Below are 24,435 nucleotides of genomic sequence, written 5' to 3' on the forward strand. Positions count from 1 at the left end.
TAAAATGATGTTTTGAGAGGGGCTCAATTCTTCAAAAAGCGGTGAAAAGTCAATAACATTTAGGTATAAATGTTGCTTCATTTTTGAAAGAACACGCTCAGAAGAGCTTAATGCTTTTAAATGTGTTGAGAAGACGATGACAATGAATATATATATGTTCAATATGATTAAAACTGAAATATATATGTTCAATATGATTAAAACTGAAACACGTTGAAAGCCAATGATAGTGAATTGAAAATACTGCATTTAATAGACACTGTTTGATTTGGAGGCGAGTTTTATTCTAATATATAATGGATTTAAAAAATTATTTAACATGCCATTATTATAAATATATTATTTTACTCCTAGTATTTATATAAAAAAAATTAGTAGATAACTTTTCGCAATGAATTTATAATATCTAACTTTTATATGCTTGAAGTTTACAATTCAACCTCATACTCATTATAAAAATATAAAGAAAATTAAAACATAAGTAAAATACTTTTTTTTAAAATACTATTTAAAAATTTAAAAAAATTTAAAATTATTTTTAATATTATTTAGTTATAAGAACACCAAAATAATTAAACAATTTTTTCAAATAAATTTTTTTAAAATAGTATTTAAAAAAGAAAAAAGCACGTTTTTAAACCTCAAATTCAATGATAAAACGCCAACTTACTCACGTAGAGTAATGGCTTAAAAATCCAAAAATTTCGGGGAACACGAGATGGACTAGACAACGAAAATCTCGCGAGTTAATAAATAACATTCTCCTCTTTCTGACTCGCGGGTAAGGCTGTTATCGTGTGTGTATCGTTTAAAGAGCCGGCCTTGAGCTTTGTCCGTGGTCAAGCCCTGTCTATTCATTTCAAAAATTAAAACACTATTAATTCTAAACCCCTTCAAGAACGCGCTTTGCTCGAGTTTACCAAGTCCGCTTCCCCTTCTCTGTAGCTGCCAAGTCCTCTTAGGCTTCGCGGATTCATCCTTCTCTCTATCGGTGCCGTTTCCCTGCGAAGTTGTCAGATCCAGGCGATCTGAATCTACCACCTGCGATTACCAGCACCGATCTTCGTCTTTGTTTATTGTTTTCTGTCTTTTCCCTGATATGGAGAATTTGATTTCTCTGGTTAATAAAATACAGAGAGCTTGTACCGCTCTCGGTGATCACGGTGAAGCAAGCGCATTGCCTACACTCTGGGACTCCTTGCCCGCTATCGCCGTTGTCGGTGGCCAGGTCACCTTTCGATCTCTTTGCACTTCAAATCTTTTTTTTTTTTGAATTATATTAAAATTAGTTTCATGATATCAAGCTTGTTTTTGAAAGTTATAGGATAACTGTAGGATCCCAACTGGTGGCTCCGTTTTATGGTTGTCTTAGGTCTTAGTCTTTCTGTTTAAGTTGTAATTTCGAACTTAGGAATTGAAAGAGTATGGCATGACTTCGACGTCAAGTGAGTTTGAATTAGCATTGACTAAAGCTGCTTATGCTTGATTATACGAGTAATAGATTCACTGAGGCTTAATGAGTAAATATGAAATTGAGTGCAAGGATAATGGTAGATATGATTGTCAAGAGGTTTGGCAATTTAGTCATGAGATATATGAGAGACATGTCTTCCTTCTCTTCAATCAAAGGCAGCTCTGAATTATCTGCTGGGTGTATGAAGCTGTCATTTAGTTGCCAAAGCTCATTTTAGCTGATATTTTTCTTTTTCTTTTTATTTTTTTCCTGAAATTGTTGTGCTTATGTTTTTTTAATTATCTTACAGAGTTCGGGAAAGTCTTCTGTGTTGGAAAGCATTGTTGGGAAAGACTTCTTACCCCGTGGATCTGGTAATGGATAACAATTGATACTTGTGGATGCATTGATTTATTTTCCTTTTCTTCTGGTATCAAGAATGGGTTGTTTTGAAACATGTTGCAGGGATTGTTACACGCAGACCTCTTGTGTTGCAGCTCCATAAGAGTGACGAAGGTAGCAGAGAGTATGCAGAGTTCCTTCACCTCCCAAGGAAAAGGTTCACTGATTTTGGTACATTCCTTATCTACCTATATCTTTTCACTTCCTGATTGTGAATTTATTAACTGGTATTCTAGCATGCTACACTTGTTTTTAGCTGCTCTTTTTTAATGTAATTTTATGTGCAGCTGCTGTGCGGAAGGAGATCCAGGATGAGACAGATCGAGAGACTGGACGCACAAAACAAATCTCTAGCGTTCCAATTCATCTGAGTATATACTCTCCTAATGGTAAGATCTGCACTCCTAAAGAATTTTCAGATATTACTTATATTTATATTACTTGCATTTTGTATATAACTAAAACCTTTATTTCTTTTCTTTTTAGTAATTGTTTTATTTTTTTTTTCTAATGAAACTTGACAGTTGTCAACTTGACATTGATCGACCTTCCTGGGCTCACAAAAGTAGCTGTTGGTACGTTGCATTCTGCATATAGCCTTGACTTGATAGTCATCGAAGCATTACTCTATCTTACTTCACGTTTAGTTTCTGAGAAGCATAAGAAGACTTGGGTGAACCAACACTGCTCTGGCTCATATCAACTGAACTTATATTCTTATATTAATTGGGCTGATTTTTGTTTTTGTCAATAAATTTGCTTAACATTGTACCTCAAATTTATCTACTATACTTCAAATTAATCTACCTTTTCCTTCTCCTGGTTCTTATAGTAATATCATCAACATAAGGCCCTATTCTTCGCTGTTCCTGATTCATTGTGCGTTATGCAATGCAGAGGGTCAGCCAGATAGTATTGTGCAGGACATTGAAAATATGGTTCGCTCCTACATTGAGAAGGTAATATACATTTGAGATACTGTAATTGGAGCAGAAAAAAATCTTGAGTAATAAATGTAAGCTTTAATTTTGTTCCTGCTTTCTTGATTCCTAAAGAGAGAATTTGTTAATCTAAAAATTGATTAATTCTGCTTCTGCCATTGTTCTCTTAAGCAGCCATGTTATGCATTTCAATATAGGCCCTAAAGGAGTTTATGAATTGAAGAAGTTTTGCAATGTTACACTACTTCATTGACTGAAATTCTTATGCAGCCTAACTGTATAATTCTAGCAATTTCACCTGCCAATCAAGATCTTGCAACATCTGATGCAATTAAAATCTCTCGTGAGGTGGATCCTACAGGTAATGCAGCTCTATTCTAGTAGATCCAGGTTCTCGGAGCTTGTTTTCAGTTTTACAATCACAATTTCAAAATTTGCCTTCATATGGTTTGACAATTTTGAGCACACATCACATTTGTCTTACATGTTCCTAATACTTAGTTGATTTTCCTATTTTTCAGGGGAGAGAACGCTTGGGGTCTTGACAAAGATCGATCTAATGGACAAGGGTACTGATGCAGTTGAGGTAAGTTGGCTTAGTTTCTAGAGCTGGTGTAGTATTTATTAGTTTGCTAATGCTTCATTCTTGTTTCATAGAATGTTGTCTTCTAACGTACTATAAAGAATGCTAGAGTCTATTCTTGCATGATGGTAGGATAGAGGGTATATGTGTATGTGCAACTTGACATGTTGAAGTTCTATATCCATTTGCTTTGATGCGGATGATTATTTGGTCATTACGTGCTATATGAACAAAGTAAAAATAGAATCAGTTCCCTAAGAAAATTAACATTAGCATTTGGTGCCTGCAAAATCTAGTCCCAAGTACTTGCAATGATACTCCATAATCAAGGTTTCAGAAAAGAAAACAAAGTGAATGTTAGACTTATAGAACTTTTTGAAGTGACTGTAAGGTATGAAATGATGGGAATTGCAAAATTACTAATCAATGCATAAAAATAAGCATTGTAACTTATCAAACTGATAAATATAACTTGGTCTACATAGTCGGATAAGCATTGTGAGCTTGCTGAAGATCACATCCAAAGAACAAAAGCACTAATAGATGTCATTAAGATTTTCTCTCATCACGTAGTCATCATCCATTTACTTGATGATCACTGCAGTGTTATGCTTGTTTAGATGCTCAATTGTCAACTGTTAGGAACTTTTTTATTCCAGTTTTGCCTTTACGACGTTTTGAGTCGCATTTGGTTTTTCTTAGATATTGGAAGGAAAAGCTTATCGGCTAAAATTTCCTTGGGTCGGTGTTGTCAACCGATCACAAGCTGATATTAACAAAAATGTAGACATGATTGCTGCTCGTCGAAGAGAACGTGAGTATTTTGCGAGCTCCCCAGAATACAAGCACCTTGCCCACAGAATGGGCTCTGAGCATCTAGCTAAGGTGCTATCAAAGGTGGGCTGATTATTGTTCTCTTCTCTTTCTCCCTCAGGCTCTTTGTGTATATGTTTCATTTATTACTTCATTACATGAGCTAACTAAAATGTTTGTAAACTCAGCATTTGGAAACTGTAATCAAGTCTAGAATCCCAGGCATCCAGTCCCTTATCAACAAAACAATTGCTGAACTGGAATCCGAATTGAGCCGTCTTGGAAAGCCTATTGCTGCTGATGCTGGAGTAAGCGATCTCTTTTGCTAGTTATCCACATTTTATTAATCAGTAACAGTTTTTTTAGTTGAAGCAGCAAAAACTCTCTCCCTCTATTTTGTCATTCTGCAATTGAAATCTTTCCACACAACTTGCAGGGGAAGTTGTACACAATTATGGAGATCTGTCGTCTCTTTGATCAAACGTACAAAGAGCATCTTGATGGCGTGTATGTGCTATCTTAATTTTCTTTCTCTAATTACCTCTGACCACCTTAATTTTGTGCCTCTTTCATATTTTCTTAATTTTATCAATTAAAGCAGTTCTATATATAATTTCATTGTTATTGACAGGCGAGCTGGTGGTGAAAAAATCTACAATGTTTTTGATACCCAGCTTCCTGCTGCTCTAAAAAGGTTACAGTTTGACAAGCAACTTTCAATGGAAAACATTCGGAAGCTGATCACAGAAGCAGATGGATATCAACCTCATTTGATAGCTCCTGAGCAAGGATACCGGCGTCTCATCGAATCTTCTCTAGTTACCATCAGAGGTCCTGCTGAGGCAGTTGTTGAAGCAGTAAGCATGAAAATTAGGAACAGAAGTTTTTACTTTGCTTTAGGTTATTTCTGTTTTTGATCCATCAAGATTTGACTCATTTTGACCATTAAAGGGATATGTAGCAGTTTCAGAAAAAAGGTGACTTGTGGTAATAGTTGATGGAATGTGTACAATATAGATGATTATTTTTTTTCCCTCATGAATTATCTACAATGAAAATGGTGTGAAGAGATGTAGACATGTGAAAACAGGCTATCTTGCCACTTAATAAACTTTGCTTTTAACCATAGTTATTAAAGGCATGCTTCAAGGCTCACCAGGCTTCAGTCCTAATGTCTCAATAGGAGAGGAATGGGTGACATTCACATGGCACACGCCTTATGTTCTTGAGTGTGTGCCTTGTTTCAGGTGCAAGAATCTAGGAAGACACCTTTATTCCCATCTTCCTTACGTACTTCCATTGACGAAAAGACTTAACTACTTGATTGTAATTTGTTGATCTACTAGAATTCAATAATGATGCACTAAGAAGTTTTCGGAATTAGTATCTCTAATAATAAACTAGTCGCTAAAGTTTCATCAAAGCACTGCACTTAGGATCACAAATCTCCCATATTATATTTTTTCATCATTCATGGTTCTATTGATCCCTTTCTCATGTTGTTTCTAATATTAATCTTATTATCTTTCTCATCTTAACTGCTTTCAAACTCCTCTGTTTCTAGTTAATCTAACGTTGTCATTTTTAAATACCACTGACAATGCTATGTGTTTTTATTTTTTAGTTTTTACTTTTTGTATTATTGTATATTATTTCTTCATTCTTTAAAAAAAGACATTAACATGCTATTTAGGTAATTTATTTCTTGATTTTATGTCATCTATTTTTAAGGAAAAGAAATATTAACATGTTATTTAGGTCTCTCTTTCTAGGTTATCTAAAATTACTTCTTATTTTTCTAAGCATACTAATAATGTTATTGTGTTTGGTTGAATATTAAAAAAAAATAATAATAAATTTGAGGTTTGTCTTTGAATGCCCAAAGTTTGGGTTCATTTTATCTTCTGACAAGTTCTAAAAAAAATTATACTAATGGTGAAGTCTATTTGTTTGTATACTCTTTTGTACTTATTAATGTTTTTATGGATTGACCTTGCACTAGGCCCTAGGTCCCTTTTACACTTTAGTGTGTTTTGAGCTTTTAATAACTACGATTTTAAGTTGAAAACTTACTTTTGACCTTGCAAATGAGTGAATCACTATGGGTGTTGGTTTAGACGTTTATTTTTCTGTGTATGCTGTAGTTGATTTCTTACATGTGCAACTTGCAAATTTTAAACTCTGCACTGGAGGCTTATACTCGCTCTTTCCTTTTTTTTGGTCAAATCTCCAGGTTCATGGTATATTGAAGGAGCTGGTTCACAAGGCTATCAATGAGACTCCAGTATGTTCCTCTCAATGCTAATTGCTTCTGTTGTGTCCTTGCACTTATGCCCCATTTGGCATTGAGAAAAGCAATTTTGAAAAAGTTTCTCTTTTTTTTTTGTCTTTTTAATTTTAATTTTAGTGTCTTACAGCTAAAACATATTGATAATTGAATGTTAATACTCTAACTAATATATTAAAGAACTGCTACTCTGAATAACAATGCTAGACACACGTAGAATTCCTGTTGGCAAGTTTTAGTCACTACACTAGATATAGGTAATTGAAGATGTGGGTGGTTTTCCAGTATTTGCTTTGATTTGCTTTTGCAGCATGGTAAGAATGCTAACAACCACAAATCACTGCTGTTTCTTTTTGGGGAGCATGGTTTTAAATCACGGTCGTGGGTAACGGAAACAGGCTAGTAACAACAATGGCTTGGCACTGTGCAAAATTTTCAAATCAATTTGCGAAGTTCATAGAATGAAATGATATTGATTAGATTTAATTCAGAACAATATATATAAATGCATAATAAATATAAAATACATCAAATATAGACTATTTACTTAAATTAAGCATCATATTGTTTAAAATAATAAAAAGCAACACAATCTTTATAGCTCGAGTAAACTAATAGTTTAAAGTATAATTTTAACTCAAACACTTTAATTTATAAAAAATTTTAAAAAAAGGAAAAAACAATTAAAAGCTAAAATACAGAAAATTTAACTAATCTTTTAGAAAAAATAAGCTTGAAAATGCAGTAGTTTATGATTAATCTAAGCTTGTATGAGAAATATTTAGAGAAAATTTGAATTTGAAAGAGAATAGGAAAGAGAAGATTTGAAAAATATTACCTTTGAAGCTGCTGGAAAGTATGGAAACTAATAAAATTGAGAATAGGGGCTGAGAATAAAGGCAGAAGAGGAAAGATATAAAAGAATTTCAATTATTGGTATATTGTTACTTCGTGCTCGGCAACGGTTGTTAACGTTACGGCCGTTACCCCTGCAACTAGGGGGGCCGTTGTATAAGGGGTAACGGGCCCTCCAAAATCTGTTACATAGTAAACTAACAGCTATTTTTTAAAACCATGTTGGGGAGCAATAAATGGACTGTGCTACATGAGAAGTTGCATTAATTCTTATTAGCATCTAATATTGGGGATGTTAGGCACTGGCTTTTAAAAAAATAGAGAAAGAATTCACTTCAAAGTGGATATAGCATATAAGACTGGAAATAGAACAGCCTTCAGCATGTCAAAGACTGAAAAAATATTTATACATTGCAAGTTACAAAGAAAATTTTGAACTACCATTAGCTGTTGATAATATCTGCTTGAAGGTCATAGGAAGTTGTGGATCCAAGTTTGATATTATCACCTTTAGCTGCTATCCTTGTTTTCATCATAGCTATGTGCTTACATGTGTAAAAAAGAGAGCACATGAATATTGATGAAAAATATGCTACTTGAAGAATAATCAAGCTTGGTTTCTTTTTATTTCTTTTAATGTATTCTTTTCCAGCTGTATGAAGGTATCGACTATTTGAAGAATTTCATATCCTTGGTGTTTTAACTTTTTTTAGCTGTGCCTGCCTTTTCCCTACAGATTCATAATTTTTCAAACTGTTAGATGAACATCGTTTTTCTTGGTTCTCAGGAGTTAAAGCAATATCCTGCTCTTAGAGTAGAGGTTGGAAATGCTGCTATTGAGTCACTTGACAGGATGAAGGAAGAAAGCAGAAAAGCTACACTTAAGCTAGTTGATATGGAGTGTAGCTACCTGACAGTTGATTTCTTCAGGAAGCTTCCTCAAGATGTTGACAAGGGTGGCAATCCCACTCATTCTATATTTGATAGATACAATGATTCATATCTTAGACGAATTGGTAAGCCTGATATTAGGATCTTGCATAAATTTGCCTGAACATGGCATTTATCTTTTCTACAGCTGATATTTGCAAAAGATTGTTGTTTGAAAAATACAAATGCAACTTAATTCTCTATTGACATTGTGATTTCCTACAATGTATGAACAGGAACAACTGTTTTGTCTTATGTCAATATGGTCTGTGCGACTCTTCATAATTCAATTCCCAAATCTGTTGTTTATTGTCAAGTGCGTGAGGCCAAACGAAGCCTGCTTGATCATTTCTTCACAGAGTTGGGTAAAATGGAGGTGAGAATTTGTTTATTGTCAACTGTTTTGTATTTATATTAGATTATGAATGTAACTGTTTTTTTATAACTATTTTTGCAGCAAAAGTATTTATCATCATTGCTGAATGAGGATCCAGCAGTCATGGAGCGGCGATCAGCCCTTGCAAAGAGGCTGGAGTTATACAGGAGTGCTCAAGTAGAAATTGATACAGTTGCTTGGTCCAAGTAGATATGGTTCAGTTGAATTCTGTTGCTGTTGTTTTGACGGCTGTGTATTCTTTCATTTAATTACTTGTGTTGGGTGGGCCACTTATCCTCTTGCATTGCATGCCATATGAATTAACCAAGGGGTCAATAGCCATATATCACTTAGGCAACTCGATTTGTTTCCTTCACAGTACCACATTTATGTAGTATGAAATACAAATGTCTAATTTTCCATGCTATGACGTGCATGGTGGATCTTGTAATATTGGAGACATGCATGGTTATATAGAGCTTGTGCATAATGGCTGTTTTGATTTTTGAAACGGCATTTTTGTTGAGGTTGTGGTATCATATAATACAGCAGGCGGGTGATGATGTCTCATAAGTATATAAAACGGAGCATAGCATCTCGATCTCGGTTCTATGGGATCGATTCCCTCCTTCTCGTGGGGTGCCCTGGTTTTTAAGTGCTAACTTGCTAAGTGAGTATTCATCCAAAATTTATTATCATAAAGTATGTTTTGTAAGAAAATTTATCTTCTTGGCTATAATTGGAAATTCTGTCTTGTGGAAAATAATGTAAAGGTTTGTGTTTTTTTTTTTTTTGTGCATATTAATTTTTAATTAAAGAACTAACTTTTTCAGTTTTCTGGAAATTAAGATTAGAAAAATAGTTTTAGCTGTCTTTATAATTAGTTTTTTTTTTGTTTTTTGTTTTTTCAACAGCATAGAACAATAACTTTTGTAATAGAAGTTATATTATAACATTTTTATAACCAAAATGAAATAATTATTTCAAATTATTTATTTATAATTATAAAAATAATTATATCATTATAAAATAAGTACATAATATATAATAAAAAATTTTGAAAGTGAGATTTACATATTTTTTAAATTAAAAAATAATTTTTTATTACTGAAAGGTAAATCGAGATATTTGTAAAAAAAATTTTATACTTTAAAATTTTTTACAATTCTATTATTTAAAAATAATCAATTTGAATCTATGCTCTTAAATTTTTAAAAGTTATACTTGACATAATAGAAATGTCACGTTATCACAATATAATATAAAATAATTATTATAAAAATTATATATTTTATAATTTTATTTTATATTTTAAAAATAATTAATTTAATTTTATAGTTTTTAAATTTTCACCAATTGTATAGAATCATTAAAAAAAATATTAGTCCACTCGTAAAGATGCAGTATATCTTTTTTAAGGTGGATATATCATTTAATATTTTCCTCTCATAAATTTTTATTCTGGTAACATTTTTGAAAAGCTCTTTTATTGAAATTTTTTATTAATATTTATTATAAAAGAAGTAGAGTTAGCTCGCCAATGAGATGTTTATATTTATATAGTGTTTACACTATGAAATAATTATTAAAATTAATAAAAATTTAATTAATAATTTTATGGGATAAAAATATCAAAATTTCACTTAAATTATATATTGATATAAAAAATCATAAACAAAATTTAATTATAAACTATTATTAAAAAGTTAAATAAAATCTGATGGTACAAAAATTAATAATTTTAATTGGTCTTTTAATAATAGCTTATGAATAAATTTATATTCAAAAATGAAATTTAGCATTTTGATTTTGTTATATAATTTAAGGTAAATTTTATTTTTTAATCATACGTAAATAATAATGTTATATTTATTAATGAAATAATAATGAGTTAATAATTTTTTAAGGTGGATATAATCGGTAGAAATTTTAAAAATATAAAATTAAATTTATTTTTAATATATAATTTTTAATAATTATTTTGCATTATAATGATATGATAATGACATTTAGCCAAACGCATGATATTTTTGTTAGTTACGGTTAATTATAAGTTTTAGAAATTTAAAAGTACTGAGCTATTTCTAAAATACATGATAAAATTATAACAGAATTATAAAATATGAGATTTTTTTCCATTAATCCTTAGAAATATAAAATGGACACGGAAAACGGTTTCCATTCTCTTCAAATTTTAATTCAATTTAACGTACGTCCCAATCCAATTATAACGACGTGGTTGCAGTGATCAACCGGCACAAGCGGGCCACGCGAACGCGCCCCTCTCAAATCCGAGGTTTGGATGTTCGAGTTGGCGGAGTAGCATTCGTTGCTTGTTTAGAGGTAATGAAACTAGAGCGGAACCCTGATTTAACATTTTAACCAACTATTGTTCGATCGCTAGCCAACCTTTTTTTTTATTATTATTAATGCGTATGTCACCGTTAAAAAACAAAGATCCACCGACACACACAGCAGAGGGAGGCGACGGTAGAGGTTCATCTGATTAGGTCTTCCTTTTGCTGATCAAATCAAGGTAAATTTCTCCTGCAATTAGTTTATGCCACAATCATTCAGTTTACTTGTCCTTTATTTTGTTTTTTTGTTATTTATTTTTACGTATTTGTTTTATCAGTCTAGTTATTTATCTGTACCAAATCGTGTTGACTATCTTACAAGGTGCAAAAGGACAATGTTGATGTGCCACGATTGGCTTGTGGCTTTAAAAAACACGGTAAAGTTTTGGAAAGTTTACTTGTGTTCTTGGTCTGAAGTGTTTGTCTTAAAGAGTTGAATCTGCCATAGAATAAGGGATCTTTCATGTTTACAACTTAGGTTAGATTGTCTAGAACTGGATTTGTTGCTTGTGCCTAGTTTTCTAACTAACGAGGGTTGAATTTAGTGGATTTGACAACCATAATTGTAATTGAGATGTTCTGTTACCAAACCACTGCAAGTTTGTACCCAATTCAGTCATGGATTCAAGTCAAAGCAGCCACATATCGAGTCTCTGAATTAGTCAAATATTTCAGTTATCTTTCGGCTATCTTTTAGTTAATTGTTTTAATGATTCCCTGTTTGTAGGAGGATATTTCTCCACTTTTTATTTTATGTGGTTAGTTGAGGAGGGTATTCCTCCATGTTGAAGTAGTGCTCCTTTGATGTAGGAAGCAGTTATACTTCCTTTCTGTATTTAAGCAATAACATCAATGAAGAGGACAACTTCCAAAATCAGTTAAGTCTTGAGCGCTTTAAATCTCAGAGGTTTCAGATTCCCTCTTTTAGGGCCTGAATTGTTAATGACCAGAGGTCATAAAAAGACTCTTAACCCAAACACTTAAACTCCTGCTATACTCTTAGCCCACAGACCCATAACTAGATCCACAATCCGGGACTATAACAGTTTGGTATCAGAGCCTGCAGTTATGGGGGACTCTGTTCAAGATCAACTCGCCAAGCTCTTTGAATTGTTATTGGCCGAGCAGCAAGCAAACAAAGACCGGAATGAAAAGGTTGAGTAATTGCATGCCAAATTGGATGCAATGTCTTAGGAATTGGAATCGACTAAGAAAGGGTTGCAATCTAGCAGCACTGGCAGTCAAGCAAAATCAAGGAGAGATAAGGGAATTTCGGGTGCTTTGGTTTTCGAAAGTTCGGAAGGAAGTTCGATAGTACCAGAATTCACAAAGCTTGATTTTCCTCGTTATGATGGGCTGGAAGACCCTTTGGGGTGGCTTGCTCGATGCCAGCATTTTTTTAGGCACCAACAAACACCCGAAGAGGAGAAGGTGAGTGTAGCTTTGTACCATTTGGAGGGGATTGCTCAGCTGTGGTATATGCAGCCAGCTGCTGGATGACATTCCAGATCCCAATTGGGATGAGTTCACATATCAATGCAATCTTCGTTTTGGGTCTCCAATCCGTAGCAACAAATTAGGCGAATTGGCGCAGCTAAAGCAAGCTGGTTTTGTTGCAGAATATCAGAACCGTTTCGAAGCCTTGGTGTCACGCGCTGGCACCCTCACGCAGGATCAAAAGGTCCAGTTGTACCTCGGTGGATTGCAGGACTCCATTGCTGTTGAGGTCGAGCTACATCATCCAAAAGATTTGGTGAATGCAATGAGCATCTCCCGGCTGTATGAACGGAAACTTTTCCCAAGTTCTTTGGCTGTGAGAGACACCTGTCGCGCTGCCTTCACATCTGCGCCTCGTGCCAACCGATTGGTGAAGCGACTGAACTGTGAGGAGATGGAAGAAAGACGAACACTTTGTTCGCGGCCACCAATGTAAAAAGCTTTTCTGGATAGACTTGGTGGAGACCGAAGAAATAAATGACACAAATTTTGATCCGGAGCTAGAACAACCAGAGATTTTATTTAATGCCATCACTGGAATTCGAAATCCTCAGTCCATGCGATTACAGGGATATTGGAAGGGGAGACAAGTCTTAATTCTAATTGATTCTGGCAGCACTCACAGTTTTGTGTCTGCAACAAAAGTCTAGGAACTTGGTGCTGAAGTAAACGGGCAATATGGCTTGAAAGTTAATGTTGCCAATGGTGAGCAGCTGGATAGCCCAGGTATATGCAAGGGAATCCCAATTCTACTGGATTCCCACTCTTTTTCCGTTGACTTATTTGTTCTGCCACTAACTGGTTTTGATGTGGTTTTGGGAGTTAATTGGTTTCGGACTTTGGGACCCATACTGTGGGATTTTGCTGTCATGAGAATGTGTTTCTTTCAACAAGAAACCTTGATCGAATTGCAAGGCATGACTTCAATTTCCCATACAAAGCAATATGATCTCCACAGTTTGCTGCTTTCCCCATATTCCGAATGGTTTGCTCCAGTATGAATAGCACTTTAAGTCTCAGAGGTTTCAGGTTCCCTCTTTTAGAGCCTGAATTGTTAATGACCAGAGGTCGTAAAAAGACTCTTAATCCAAACACTCAAACTCCAGCCATATCCTTAGCCCACAGACCCATAACTAGATCCACAACCCGGGACCATAACATGTTCTCATTTTCTAAGGTATTATTATTATTGATGTGGCTAAAAAGGAACTGAAAATGACTTACTACTCTGCAAAAAAGAGAAAGTGAGATGGTTGGCGTCTATGGGTAGTCACACATTAGAGCGAGTGTAAGTAGATTGCTTAAGTGTAAGAAAAGTGTGTAAGAATGTGTACCTTGGATTCTGTGTATGCTTTGTTTTTATACTGTAAGAAGATAGGATTAGTTAGTGATTTTCCTAGAGATCGTTAGAGGCTAGGTGCTGTTGAGATAAATGACTTGTATGATAACGTCATCCACTCGGCTATGGAGTGTGCTTTATCTGCCTACTTGGCCAACGAGCGCGACAAAGGCCTGAGGAGGGAGTTTGGAGAGCAAGAGACGAATAAGAATTTCCTTTAGGAAGAGTGTTTGAGACTGAAAGCTCGGGTGTCCAAGATAAAGAACACCATGAAGGAGACTCTAGAGTCTGTAGACAAACTCCAGACAAACTTGGACGAGGCAAATGCTGCAAAGCTTGCCCTTGAAAATCGGGCTAAGAGCTAAGACCGTCGAGGATTAAGTGGGTAACCTTCAACGACAAGTCTAGGAGTTGCAGTCTCAGACTTAGGAAAGTTAGGCCACCACCGACAGAGTTGCTGAACTTGAAGCTGAGCTTCAAGAGATGGTGGCCTGGAGTGGGGAGATGTTTGTTGAAATCCAAGACTCTGTGAAGAAAGAGCTTATCAATTGATTTCCAGTAGAGGACTTCTCCTGAATTGACGACATCTTTTCCGAGCAGGAGGATGAGGACGAGGATAGGCAGGAGGAGGAGAGACCAAATTAAGGCAATCCCTCTGACTTGGCTTCTACTGAAAATGTAATAGACGTAGAAAATGTAATAGAAACTCGGGAGGAGATCGAAGAAGTCCCTCTTGCCTTGTAAAACTTTTCTTTAATGAAAATATTTCCTTCATTGTTTTTAGTTTTGCTAAGTATTAAGATCGGTAATCGACCCAATAATATAAACAATAATCAAAACTCTCGCAAGATAAATGACTTGATGTATTTCAACGGAACTAATAGCCGAACACTCACCTAGCAGTCTTAACCCGACTCATTTCCTAGGCATAAATGTCTTTGGCCTTGTCGAGCCTTTTCTTCAAATCTTGAAGAATCGTTTTGTTTGTAACCTCAGTCATGCAGTTGGTTAGGGATGGTATGTCGAGCTGAATCGTACGTCAATATCTCATTTCTAGCAAAAGTCTTTAAATTTGAAACTTGAAAATCGCGTCTCATTGTCAGTAATAACTACCTTAGGGATATCAAAATGAGTTAAAATGCTCTTGCTAACGAAGGAAATTAGGTGATGGATGGGACTACTTCTGCCTCGGCTCACTTGCTGAAATGATCAATTGCCACAATACTTTCTTGATTCGGTTGCTTTGGAGAATGGGCCAAAGATATCTAGCCCTCATTGAAAAAAGGGTTATAGGTTGTCGATTGTTGCTTTCTTTTTGCCTGGAGTTCGAGGAATGCTTGCATGTGTTTGGTATTGTTGTCACTTTTGGATGAGCTCTTTTGCATTTTGCATTACTGATGGCCAATAATATCCTTGTCTGAGTACTTTTCGGACAATCGTTCGAGCTCCTTCATGACTTCCACAGTCTCCTTCGTGGATATTTCTGAGGATACTTTTGCCATCATCCTTCATTACGCATCATAACTATATTTGAGTTGACGATCTCCTGTATAACTAACCATTTATTTAGTGCATATCTAGAGGATTTTCTTATTACCCTTTTAGCCGTTAAGTTGACTGCTGGGAACTCGTTCTCCGTCAAGAATTTATATACCAGAGTCATCCATGATTCTCCCTCAATTGGCAGAGTCTCCTCTTCATTGGTCATTGGAGTATGCAGGACTTCAAACTGAAGAGGCTAAGTCAAGTGTTGCTCTTCTGCCGCCGCCATTTTTGCCAATTGATCAGCTTTTTCATTGTCACTTATGGCCACTTGATGAAGTTGACAGTCGCCCTGCCTGTTTTTGATCTCGTCATTAAGGATTGAACTTTTTCTTCATACTTAATGAAACTTGGGTCTCGAACTTTGAATTGTCTCTTGTGAGTCACTAAAAATAATGAACTTTTGCATAACTATTTCCACGATGATCCTGAGTGCTATGATCTCAATCTCGTACTCGGCCACATTGTTCGTGGCATTGAAGGCAAGTATTGCCGTGTATTGAAGCTTTATTCCCGTCTGGCTTTGCATTATAATTTCTATACTAGAACCCTTAGCTCCACAAGCACCATTCGTCCACACTTCCATTTAATTGCTGGTTTGGAGGTCTCAATGGGTAGTATCATTTTTACTACAAAGTTGGCCAAAGCTTAGGCTTCCATTGCATTTCTAGAAATGTACCTGATGTCATAGGTTGACAGTATAATGGCCCAAGTGGACAATTGCCCTGAGAGCTATGGCCTTTGAAGTACCTTTCGAAGAGGGTAGTTTGTCCTTACCTTTATAGTACTAGACTCGAAATAAGGTTTTAGTTTTGTGGCAGATATTAAAACTGGAAAGGCCAATTTCTCTAGAGGGGGATAATTTAACTTTATCCTCTTTAAGACTTGACTGACATAATAGGCAGAGTTTTACTCTCCTTTGTCTTCTCGTACAAGCACTAAGCTTACTGTTTCCTATGTAACAGACAAATACAGAAGCAAAACCTCGCGTTCGACGGGTAAGCTTAGCAAAGCTATGATGACAAGAAATTTTTCAAATTATGGAAGGTCTCAATACACTCTTCCCTCTATACAAACTTATTTTTCCCTTTTAATATTTTAAAGAGTGGGAGACACCTCTTGGCTAAGCAAGATATGAATCGGCCAAGAGCTATAACTCGTCCATTTAGTTTCTTATATCATTTATGCACTTAGGTGCTCCACGTCTTGTATGACTTTAATTTTGTCAGAGTTTGCTTCTATGGCTCTTTCAGAGATTATGATTTACTAGCCCTTACCCTAAAAGTATAATTTTTCAGGATTGAGTTTCATACCTACTTTATCCAGCACGTCAAAAATCATCTGAATGTCGCATGAATGATCATTCTAGGTTTGGCTCTTTACTACAATGTCATCAACATATACTTTGACTGTTGTCCCTACTAGATCTTTAAAAATGCCTAACACCAGCCTTTATAGGTTGCCCCTTCATTCTTCAACTCGAATGACATTACCTTATAACAAAAAACCCCTTCATATGTGATAAAAGCGGTCTTCTCGGTATCTTAAAATGGCACCTAAAAAAGAGACCAACGTCGTGACCCGAGATAGAGTACAACTTGTCAATGGATGAGAGTGGATAATGATCCTTCAGACATGCCTTATTTAGATCGTCCACACGCATTCTCCATTTTTTGTTTGCTTTTTTTACCAATACTACATTCCATATAGGATATTAGATCGTCCACACGCATTCTCCATTTTTTGTTTGCTTTTTTTACCAATACTACATTCCATATAGGATATTAGACTTTCTTTATTAAACCTACACTAAAAAATTTGTTAACTTCTTCCTTAATCATCTACTGTCTCTCCGGAGCAAACTTTCTTTTCTTTTACTATACTGGTTTTATTAAATCATCAACATACAACTTGTTCGTAGGTAGGGTTGGATCTACACCTATTGCCCTCTAGATACCAAGCAAAGGTAGTCATTATGCGTGTTAGTAATTTTACTAAATTATTTTTTACTACACTACTCAATGTAGTTTCAAAACACACCTTTTTATCTGCTTCCAAGAGGATTTCCTCCACCAGGTTAGCTGGTTCTGGTTTCGTATGAGAGTTTGGTTTTTCCAGCAAATCAATCAGCATCGTTGCTCTTTTGAGACTTTTCGTGGAGTGCATGTAGCATTCTTGTACTGACTTTTGGCTGCCTCGAACAATTGCTAATCCCTCGGTGCTAGTAACTTGAAACACAAAGCACCCATGTTAATTATTATCCCATGGCAGTTTAAGACAAGGCGCCCGAATATTACATTATAGACGAGTGAATTATCTACTACCACGAATTCTGCATACAACTCCTCCTTGCATTCTCACCCTCCAGCACAAATGAGAGATGAATGGTACTAAGAAATTGCCATGGTTTAATCCCCTAATCTCATGAACGGGTAGGAGACTTTAGCAAAATTGTTTTTATCTAAATCTAACTTATTAAAAACTTTTAAAGTGAGATGGTTAACGGAGCTATCTGTGTCTGCTAAGACTCGCCTTACATCATATTTGTTCAACCGAACGCTTCTAACCAATGGTCAATGTGCAGAGTTTGTCACCCTGTCTGTTGGCCTGAACTTTACCTCTTGTTTTGTCCAAGGTCCTTGTTCTACAGATAAGACATCCTCATGAGTGCGCTTGTTCTTTCCCTTGCAATCATTAGGGCCACCAACAATTACATGTATAATTCCAACAGGTTCCCTATCAATAGTATTTTCTGATATTCTTACCTCAGACTCGGGTCTCCTGTCCTCTGTCTTTCCTGGTAAACTTTCGGAGTGTGCCATCCCTTATCAGTCTTTTGATTTCATCCTTCAATTGTCGCATTCCTCCATTGTGTGTCCGTGATCTTCTTGAAATCGATTGTATTTTGTCTTGTTCCGCCTGTCGACTTTATTAGGGTTAAGCTTAGAAGGCTATCTGACCTCTTTGTCATTCTTCTTGATACACATCAAAATATGTGTGCGTGAGTCATTTAACATTTAAGGGAGTGTAGTTCTTATACTTATCTCAGTCTTCCCTCTCTCGGGACACGAGATAATTCTTACGATCTCCTTCATAGCCTCTCCTTTTTGGCTTCTAGATTTTACTTTAACTTGTCCTCTTATCATCTTTTAGTGTCTGGACTTCATCATCCAATCGTATGTACTTTTGTGCCTTGTCCATTAATTGCTGATAAGTGACTGTTGGGTTTTTGACTAATGAATCCATAAAGTTTATGTTGTGAGTCTCTTTCTTCAGTGCCTCACATGCTATTTTATGATTTAGTTCTTTAATCTGTATTGCTTTAGTATTGAAACGCGAGATAAAACTCCATAAAGGCTCGCTCTCTCCTTGCCGGATTTTCTGCAGGTCTGATAAGAGCTTTTTATGAGGTATACAAGTAATGAACTTATACTTAAACAACATGGCAAGTTGATTAAAACTATTGATAGAACTTGAACTCAGACGCTGGTACCATTTCTGAGCCAAACTTGTGAGGGTGGATGAGAAGACTCCGTACAACACAAAATTGTTGACATTATGGAGCTGCATTGTAGTCCGGAAGATAGCCAAATGGCTCCTAGGGTCTTCCGTCTCATCATATTTGTCTAAACTGGACATTTTGAACTTCGTGGAAAAGGTCTCTATAAGGATTTCCTCTGAGAGGGGCGAGACATCATCTAAGTCATAATCTTCCTTTTGTTTTGTTTTTTTTTATACCTTTGTACAACACGAACCAACTTCCAGTCAACGCCTTTTGAGGCCTCGTCTGATGCTTTCTCATCTTCCACTTTGGCCTTTCCTTTGGATTACGTGTGAATTGCCTTCGTCTGGGACTTTAGAATTTCGAAGGAAGCTTTCTCCCTTATTCTAGAAACCATGAATGAGGTCTTCTCCTGAGCTTTATATTGCTTGAGAGTTGCCTACAGTTTCTTGATGCATTGCACCATCTGCTCATTGTTCAGATTCTTGTGGTCTGTCTCATTAACCATGGGAGGAATGTCCTATCCATTGTTAGGGGTGGAAGAGACGATTGCTTCCCTGTTGGCAGTAGATTTAACAACAGCTCGCGAGTTTTTAGCCATTTTTAAGAATAAAGTGTGCGAAATAAAGGATTCTAAGTGAAAAGGTAAATGGAAATGTTAGGCCGGAATTATCCCAAATGAACAGGAGGAATCTATTGGATCCCGACAATGGAATCAAATAAGCATCATCTCTTATCTCAAAATAGTATTTGTTGTTTGTATATTAATGATAATCTCCTTTTGTTGGATGTATTGGATGATTCTATTGCAAGATCAACTTTCTTTTGTTCCCATTTCATTGTTTTCAAAAATCTTTAATCTACTTTTTCTTTCTAAGTAATGACATGAGGAGAAGTTAATAAATTGAGGTGAGGAATGTCATACCACGTTTCAGTTGTGTAGTTATGAGGCAATCAATCGACAAATTATCTTTGAAAAGGCAGAGACCTTGTTAGGACAACAAACTCAATTAGAAAGAAAGTTCTCTTTGCATCCAATCTCCATTGCACCTTAATCAATATATTAGAATCCGTCATATTCTGCACAGATCATGTCCAGGTAAGCCAGGGCAATGGATTCCTTGTTGCAGTGCTTATACTTGCATGCGTTATCTTTATATTGTGTATTGAGGAATTCGTAAAATGCAAAATTTTGCATGGTCAACAGAGTTTGTTATATGGTTATGGGTATTTGTATGCTAAAATATGCAATTGTTTGACTCTCAATTTGTGTTTCTGGGAATTTCTTCCTTCCTTACTTGTTTCTGGAAATTTCTTAGTTCCTTACTTGTTCTAGAAGTGAATTGTTTACAACTTGTCAATGAGAGAACTCTTTGATTTCCAAGTGTTATGGATAGTAGATAGACTAAATCTATAACAAATAGATTATATTTATCTATTAGTTTTTTTTAATCTCTACTATCTCATCTTATTTCTAGTATCTTATCTTATTCGTTTGTTATTAGATTTCTGTTAATTTATCTTAAGAGTTCTTTTTCTAATAATTGCTTATATTAGACTTCTACTCTAATTAAAAGTACTATGATGTTTAATTTTACTTAATGGAAGAAGCAAATTTATTCTCAAAATCGTGAGATTTAAGGCTCTCTCGTTAACAAGTCTGAGGCATTAAGAGCTCCTTTCGATGAGCTCATCCTCTATCAATCATTCTGTGATGCTGATCTGTAACAATGAGTTTCAAGGAATCTGATCGTTGCTGAAAATATCACTTGTTAAATCCTTTTATCATTACAAGTAAATAATACACTGAATTGCCAAAACTAACAAGTTTGATACCTACAATTTAAGCTTCCAAAAACTAAGGAAATTACCTACAGTAACTGAGGAAACTGCCCACAATTTAGGCAACAAAGAAAACTAAGAAACTACCCATAACATAAGCAACACAGGAAAGTTACAGACTACAATAAAGGAAACTGAATGACACTACAGGAAACTAACAATTAGCTTGGACTTCATAACAGAAAGAAACCGTCGTTCACTCTGTATGTTTGCCCATAAAAATAATGTTGTGAGCTACTGATCATTCGCTTGGTTTTCTTTGTGCAAATGCAGTGTGCCTTTGATAATATTCAGCAGCAAGAGGAATATTTGGTTTTATGGCCTCTGAGAGAGAAGATTTCAGCCTCTCAGGACCCTTACACCTATCTGCTGTTGACTGGTATGTTCTCACACTTGTTCAATAAACCTTTCTTTGCACAGAGAGAGAGAGTTCCTCTTTCAACTTTAATAATTTCAAGGTACAAACGTTCTTGGTTTTCTGCAGTTCTCAATGTAATATGGAGGAAGTACCATACCATAGTTTTTTTCTTTTTTTTTTTTATTATTTTTATATTATTTAGTTGGCAGTAAATGCTGGTACTGAGATGTGAGCAGCCAAGTATCTCCCACATGACACTTATGATTATTGCAATATTTTAGTAAAGAAGGAAAAAATTCCATGTATTTTCTTCCTTCTCTGATTCTAAATGTTTTTCTGGCAATATCATGTAATATTTTGTTATGCAGGACAAATGTACATCATCAAAGGTCTGTAGCTGCCAGTTTGGTTCAGGGTGTGTACATTCTGGAGCGAGACCGCCAGCTGAAACGTGAAGGCCCAGAAGCTCTTGCAAGTCCTTGGTGGGAGTTCTTTAATTTTAAGTTGTTCCGTAAACTTGTGGATGATGTTGATTCCTCCATTTTTGGTGCCGTTTATGAATTTAAACCTTCGACATCTTATTCTACTCATTCATTAGATGACAGTCCACGTTATGTTATTGCATTCCGAGGCACTGTAACAAAGCCAGATTCTGTGTCACGGGACATTGAGTTGGACCTTCATATCATCCGAAATGGACTCCATGAAACATCTCGATTCGAAATTGGTATGCAAGCAGTTAGAAATGTGGTTGCTACAGTAGGCGAATCCAATGTCTGGCTAGTAGGACATTCCTTGGGAGCGGCAATGGCATTGCTTGCTGGAAAGACCATGGCTAAGACGGGCATCTTTATTCAAGCTTTTCTCTTTAATTCACCATTCTTCTCTGCCCCAATTGAGAGAATAAAAGATAAGCGGGTGAAACATGGGTTACGGATTGCAGGTAGTGTGATAACAGCTGGACTTGCCTTTGCTGCAGCTGCAAAGAAGAATCATCAAAATAGGCGCTCTGTAGATCCATTTACTGCTTTGTCTGCATGGATACCATCTCTTTTTGTCAATCCAGACGACCACCTCTGCTCGGAATACATTGGTTATTTTGAACACAGAAAGAAGATGGATGAGATTGGCATTGGAGCTATTGAGAGGATAGCAACCCAAAATTCAATTGGGGGTCTTATTATGAGTGCAATGGGCAAGGAGTCAGAGCCACTGCACCTCATTCCTTCAGCAAATCTGACAGTAAATTTAATTCCATCTCAAGATTTTAAGGAAGCCCACGGAATCCATCAGTGGTGGAGGCCTGATCTGGAAGTGACGTCTAAACTCTACAAGTATCAATAGCTTGGCGCAATTACTGTAATTTATATTACTTCATTAATTCTTTTGTGTTGTTGGAGGATTGTTGTGGAAAAAACTTGTCGTCAACCTTTTGTGATGTTATGTCCTGATTTCTGTTGCAATGTTGTTTCCCTTTGTGCAAGGTTCCATATAACTAATGTGTGTGTACTCCTTGGTTTTTATTAGTGCTATTACAGTAATAGGTATGGCCAAACAAGACTTCAAGGTAAATTGATTTAATTTGGTGTTTTCGGTTATTTTTTGGTATAAATAATTTGGTTAGATTGACAAAAGTTTGAAAGTTCAGTTTTGATTTGATTTAGTTATTTTCATTAGGAACCAAAGAAAAATCCAAGAGTTTTAAATTGCGGTTGCGATCGCAATCGCGGTTAACGGAAACAAGTCTGTAACAGCCGTAACATAACGATAATAGCTTGGCGTTACATAAATTTTTCAAATCAATTTGCAAAGTTTATAAAATAACATGATATCAATAGATTTAATTTAGAATAATGTATACAAATATATAATAAACATAAATATATCAAATATATATTATTTAGCTTAAATTAAATACCATATAAGAAATTACTAATCTCACTACTACCAAAAAGACGTCGTGCAGGTTCTTGTTGGTATTTGACTTTGGCTTTCTGAGCTTTGATCATTGATCATTAAGGTGATGTTGCTGATATTGATAGTATTGTTGTGGATTAAAACTGAATAAAGAACCACCACCCATAATATCATTAGAATCACCGTAAGTTGGCAGTGGGTACGATGAAATTGACTCTGCTCCTGATAAGGGGTAATATGAATATGTAGGAGGATAATTTATTGGATATGACACCCCTCTAAATTGGCCATAGAATCCATAATTTGATAAAGTATCTTCAGATGATGAGCTACCAGGTCCACCACTATACATAATATTTAGATTATAGTGCCAAAGTCGTATCTATAATTTAATAAATCAAATAACCCCTCCTCCTCATATGCAACACCCTTACCCCTTGCTTAGGATGTTTCAGTACCACCAGATCGTGATCTTTGATAGGTACGCATCGGAGATGGTTCAGAAGCAATTCTAATTCCACTTTGTCTTTGACTAGGTGGATTTCGTGAACTATGACTACCACCTCCTTCAACTGTGATTCCTTCTCTACCTTGATCACCACCACCATCATCATCATCACTATTAGAGCTGGATAAAATAAAAGAATTATTATCACCAGCACCACCTTGTTGTCCTTGAGTTTGAGTAGCAGATTCAGACTGTCTTCATCATCCAACCATGGATTTGGTTGCCTATCAAGCAATGGAGATTTCTTTTCCTCCAACCAAGAGTTTAACGGATCATCTTCTTTCAAAATATAATCCAAATTAATTGGATCTCTTAACTAACTCCTGTTGGCCTTTTCTTGTCACATTTCTAATTTTCAGCCTCAGGTTGTTGTGCACAAAGACAAGTGCATGTAATTTTTATTACTTCAATCTATTTCTTGTCTTTGTGTGAATGAGAGAAAATGTGCTCCAATTTCTCTTGCAGTTTGAAGCCAAAGTTGTTTGGCTCAGTATTTTTCTCAACTCAGGAGCACTTTCTCCCTAATTATTCCACCACTCAACTGCAAAATGTTTTTAAATTTTTATTATTTTAATAATCTTAGTTGTATAAAAATAAATGAACAAAAATCATTTATACTTATTTTATAAACTTAGTACCTGGATTAGTGAACTTAATTGCCTTTTGCGCCAAAACTGTTCCAAAACTCTCTATTTTGTCCCGAAAAAGGAGGCCTACATGTTCCAAATTCCAATAAGTTAACTTTAAGTTCAAAAACAACAGTTCAAGCTTCAAGCCTTCAACTACAGTAACATAGTAACACTTGAGAATTATCTTGTTACTTACTTGATTTAATGCTTTTCCTTGATTTACTAAATCCTCCTTTAGACGTTGAATCACATTTTTGAAACTCAACATGATTTCATTATTATTTCCAACATCATGTGAGCCATA

The 24,435-nt window shown here is 35.5% G+C and overlaps 3 protein-coding genes across 5 annotated transcripts; 2 read left to right on the top strand and 1 right to left on the bottom strand.

The window, feature by feature from the left end:
* Nucleotides 1-843: 843 nt before the first annotated feature.
* LOC110626291 (dynamin-related protein 5A) lies at nt 844-9,151 on the top strand. Its single transcript, XM_021772116.2, has 16 exons — nt 844-1,228; nt 1,764-1,827; nt 1,919-2,026; nt 2,143-2,244; nt 2,380-2,430; nt 2,753-2,814; nt 3,067-3,157; nt 3,318-3,382; nt 4,082-4,276; nt 4,381-4,500; nt 4,629-4,699; nt 4,824-5,049; nt 6,426-6,476; nt 8,122-8,350; nt 8,501-8,640; nt 8,722-9,151. Exons 1-16 carry the CDS (start codon nt 1,100-1,102, stop codon nt 8,848-8,850), a joined length of 1,833 nt encoding a protein of 610 aa, XP_021627808.1. The 5' UTR covers nt 844-1,099; the 3' UTR covers nt 8,851-9,151.
* A 1,674-nt stretch (nt 9,152-10,825) lies between these two features.
* On the top strand, nt 10,826-22,600 carry LOC110626302 (GDSL esterase/lipase At4g10955). Of its 3 annotated transcripts, XM_021772132.2 has the most exons (5): nt 10,826-10,983; nt 11,098-11,176; nt 11,320-11,374; nt 20,993-21,098; nt 21,446-22,600. In XM_021772132.2, the coding sequence occupies exons 4-5, from the start codon at nt 21,037-21,039 to the stop codon at nt 22,419-22,421; spliced, it is 1,038 nt and encodes a 345-aa protein (XP_021627824.1). In that variant the 5' UTR covers nt 10,826-10,983; nt 11,098-11,176; nt 11,320-11,374; nt 20,993-21,036; the 3' UTR covers nt 22,422-22,600. The 3 variants fall into 3 exon arrangements, with proteins under 3 accessions (XP_021627824.1, XP_021627817.1, XP_021627830.1); XM_021772125.2 differs by lacking the exon at nt 11,320-11,374; XM_021772138.2 differs by lacking the exons at nt 11,098-11,176; nt 11,320-11,374 and having other exon boundaries at nt 10,831-10,983.
* LOC110608504 lies at nt 18,502-19,014 on the bottom strand. Its single transcript, XM_021747746.1, has one exon. It carries the CDS (start codon nt 19,012-19,014, stop codon nt 18,502-18,504), a length of 513 nt encoding a protein of 170 aa, XP_021603438.1.
* Nucleotides 22,601-24,435: the final 1,835 nt, after the last annotated feature.

The sequence above is a fragment of the Manihot esculenta genome, chromosome 1 (genome assembly GCF_001659605.2).
Source record: "Manihot esculenta cultivar AM560-2 chromosome 1, M.esculenta_v8, whole genome shotgun sequence".
NCBI lineage: Eukaryota > Viridiplantae > Streptophyta > Magnoliopsida > Malpighiales > Euphorbiaceae > Manihot > Manihot esculenta.

Coding starts and splice junctions, on each gene's coding strand:
- LOC110626302 (XM_021772132.2), top strand. CDS start 21,037: ATGGCCTCTGAGAGAGAAGATTTCAGCCTCTCAGGACCCTTACACCTA. Junction 21,099..21,445: donor CACCTATCTGCTGTTGACTG/GTATGTTCTCAC, acceptor TTTGTTATGCAG/GACAAATGTACATCATCAAA.
- LOC110626291 (XM_021772116.2), top strand. CDS start 1,100: ATGGAGAATTTGATTTCTCTGGTTAATAAAATACAGAGAGCTTGTACC. Junction 1,229..1,763: donor TCGCCGTTGTCGGTGGCCAG/GTCACCTTTCGA, acceptor ATTATCTTACAG/AGTTCGGGAAAGTCTTCTGT. Junction 2,027..2,142: donor GAAAAGGTTCACTGATTTTG/GTACATTCCTTA, acceptor TTTTATGTGCAG/CTGCTGTGCGGAAGGAGATC.
- LOC110608504 (XM_021747746.1), bottom strand. CDS start 19,014: ATGTCCAGTTTAGACAAATATGATGAGACGGAAGACCCTAGGAGCCAT.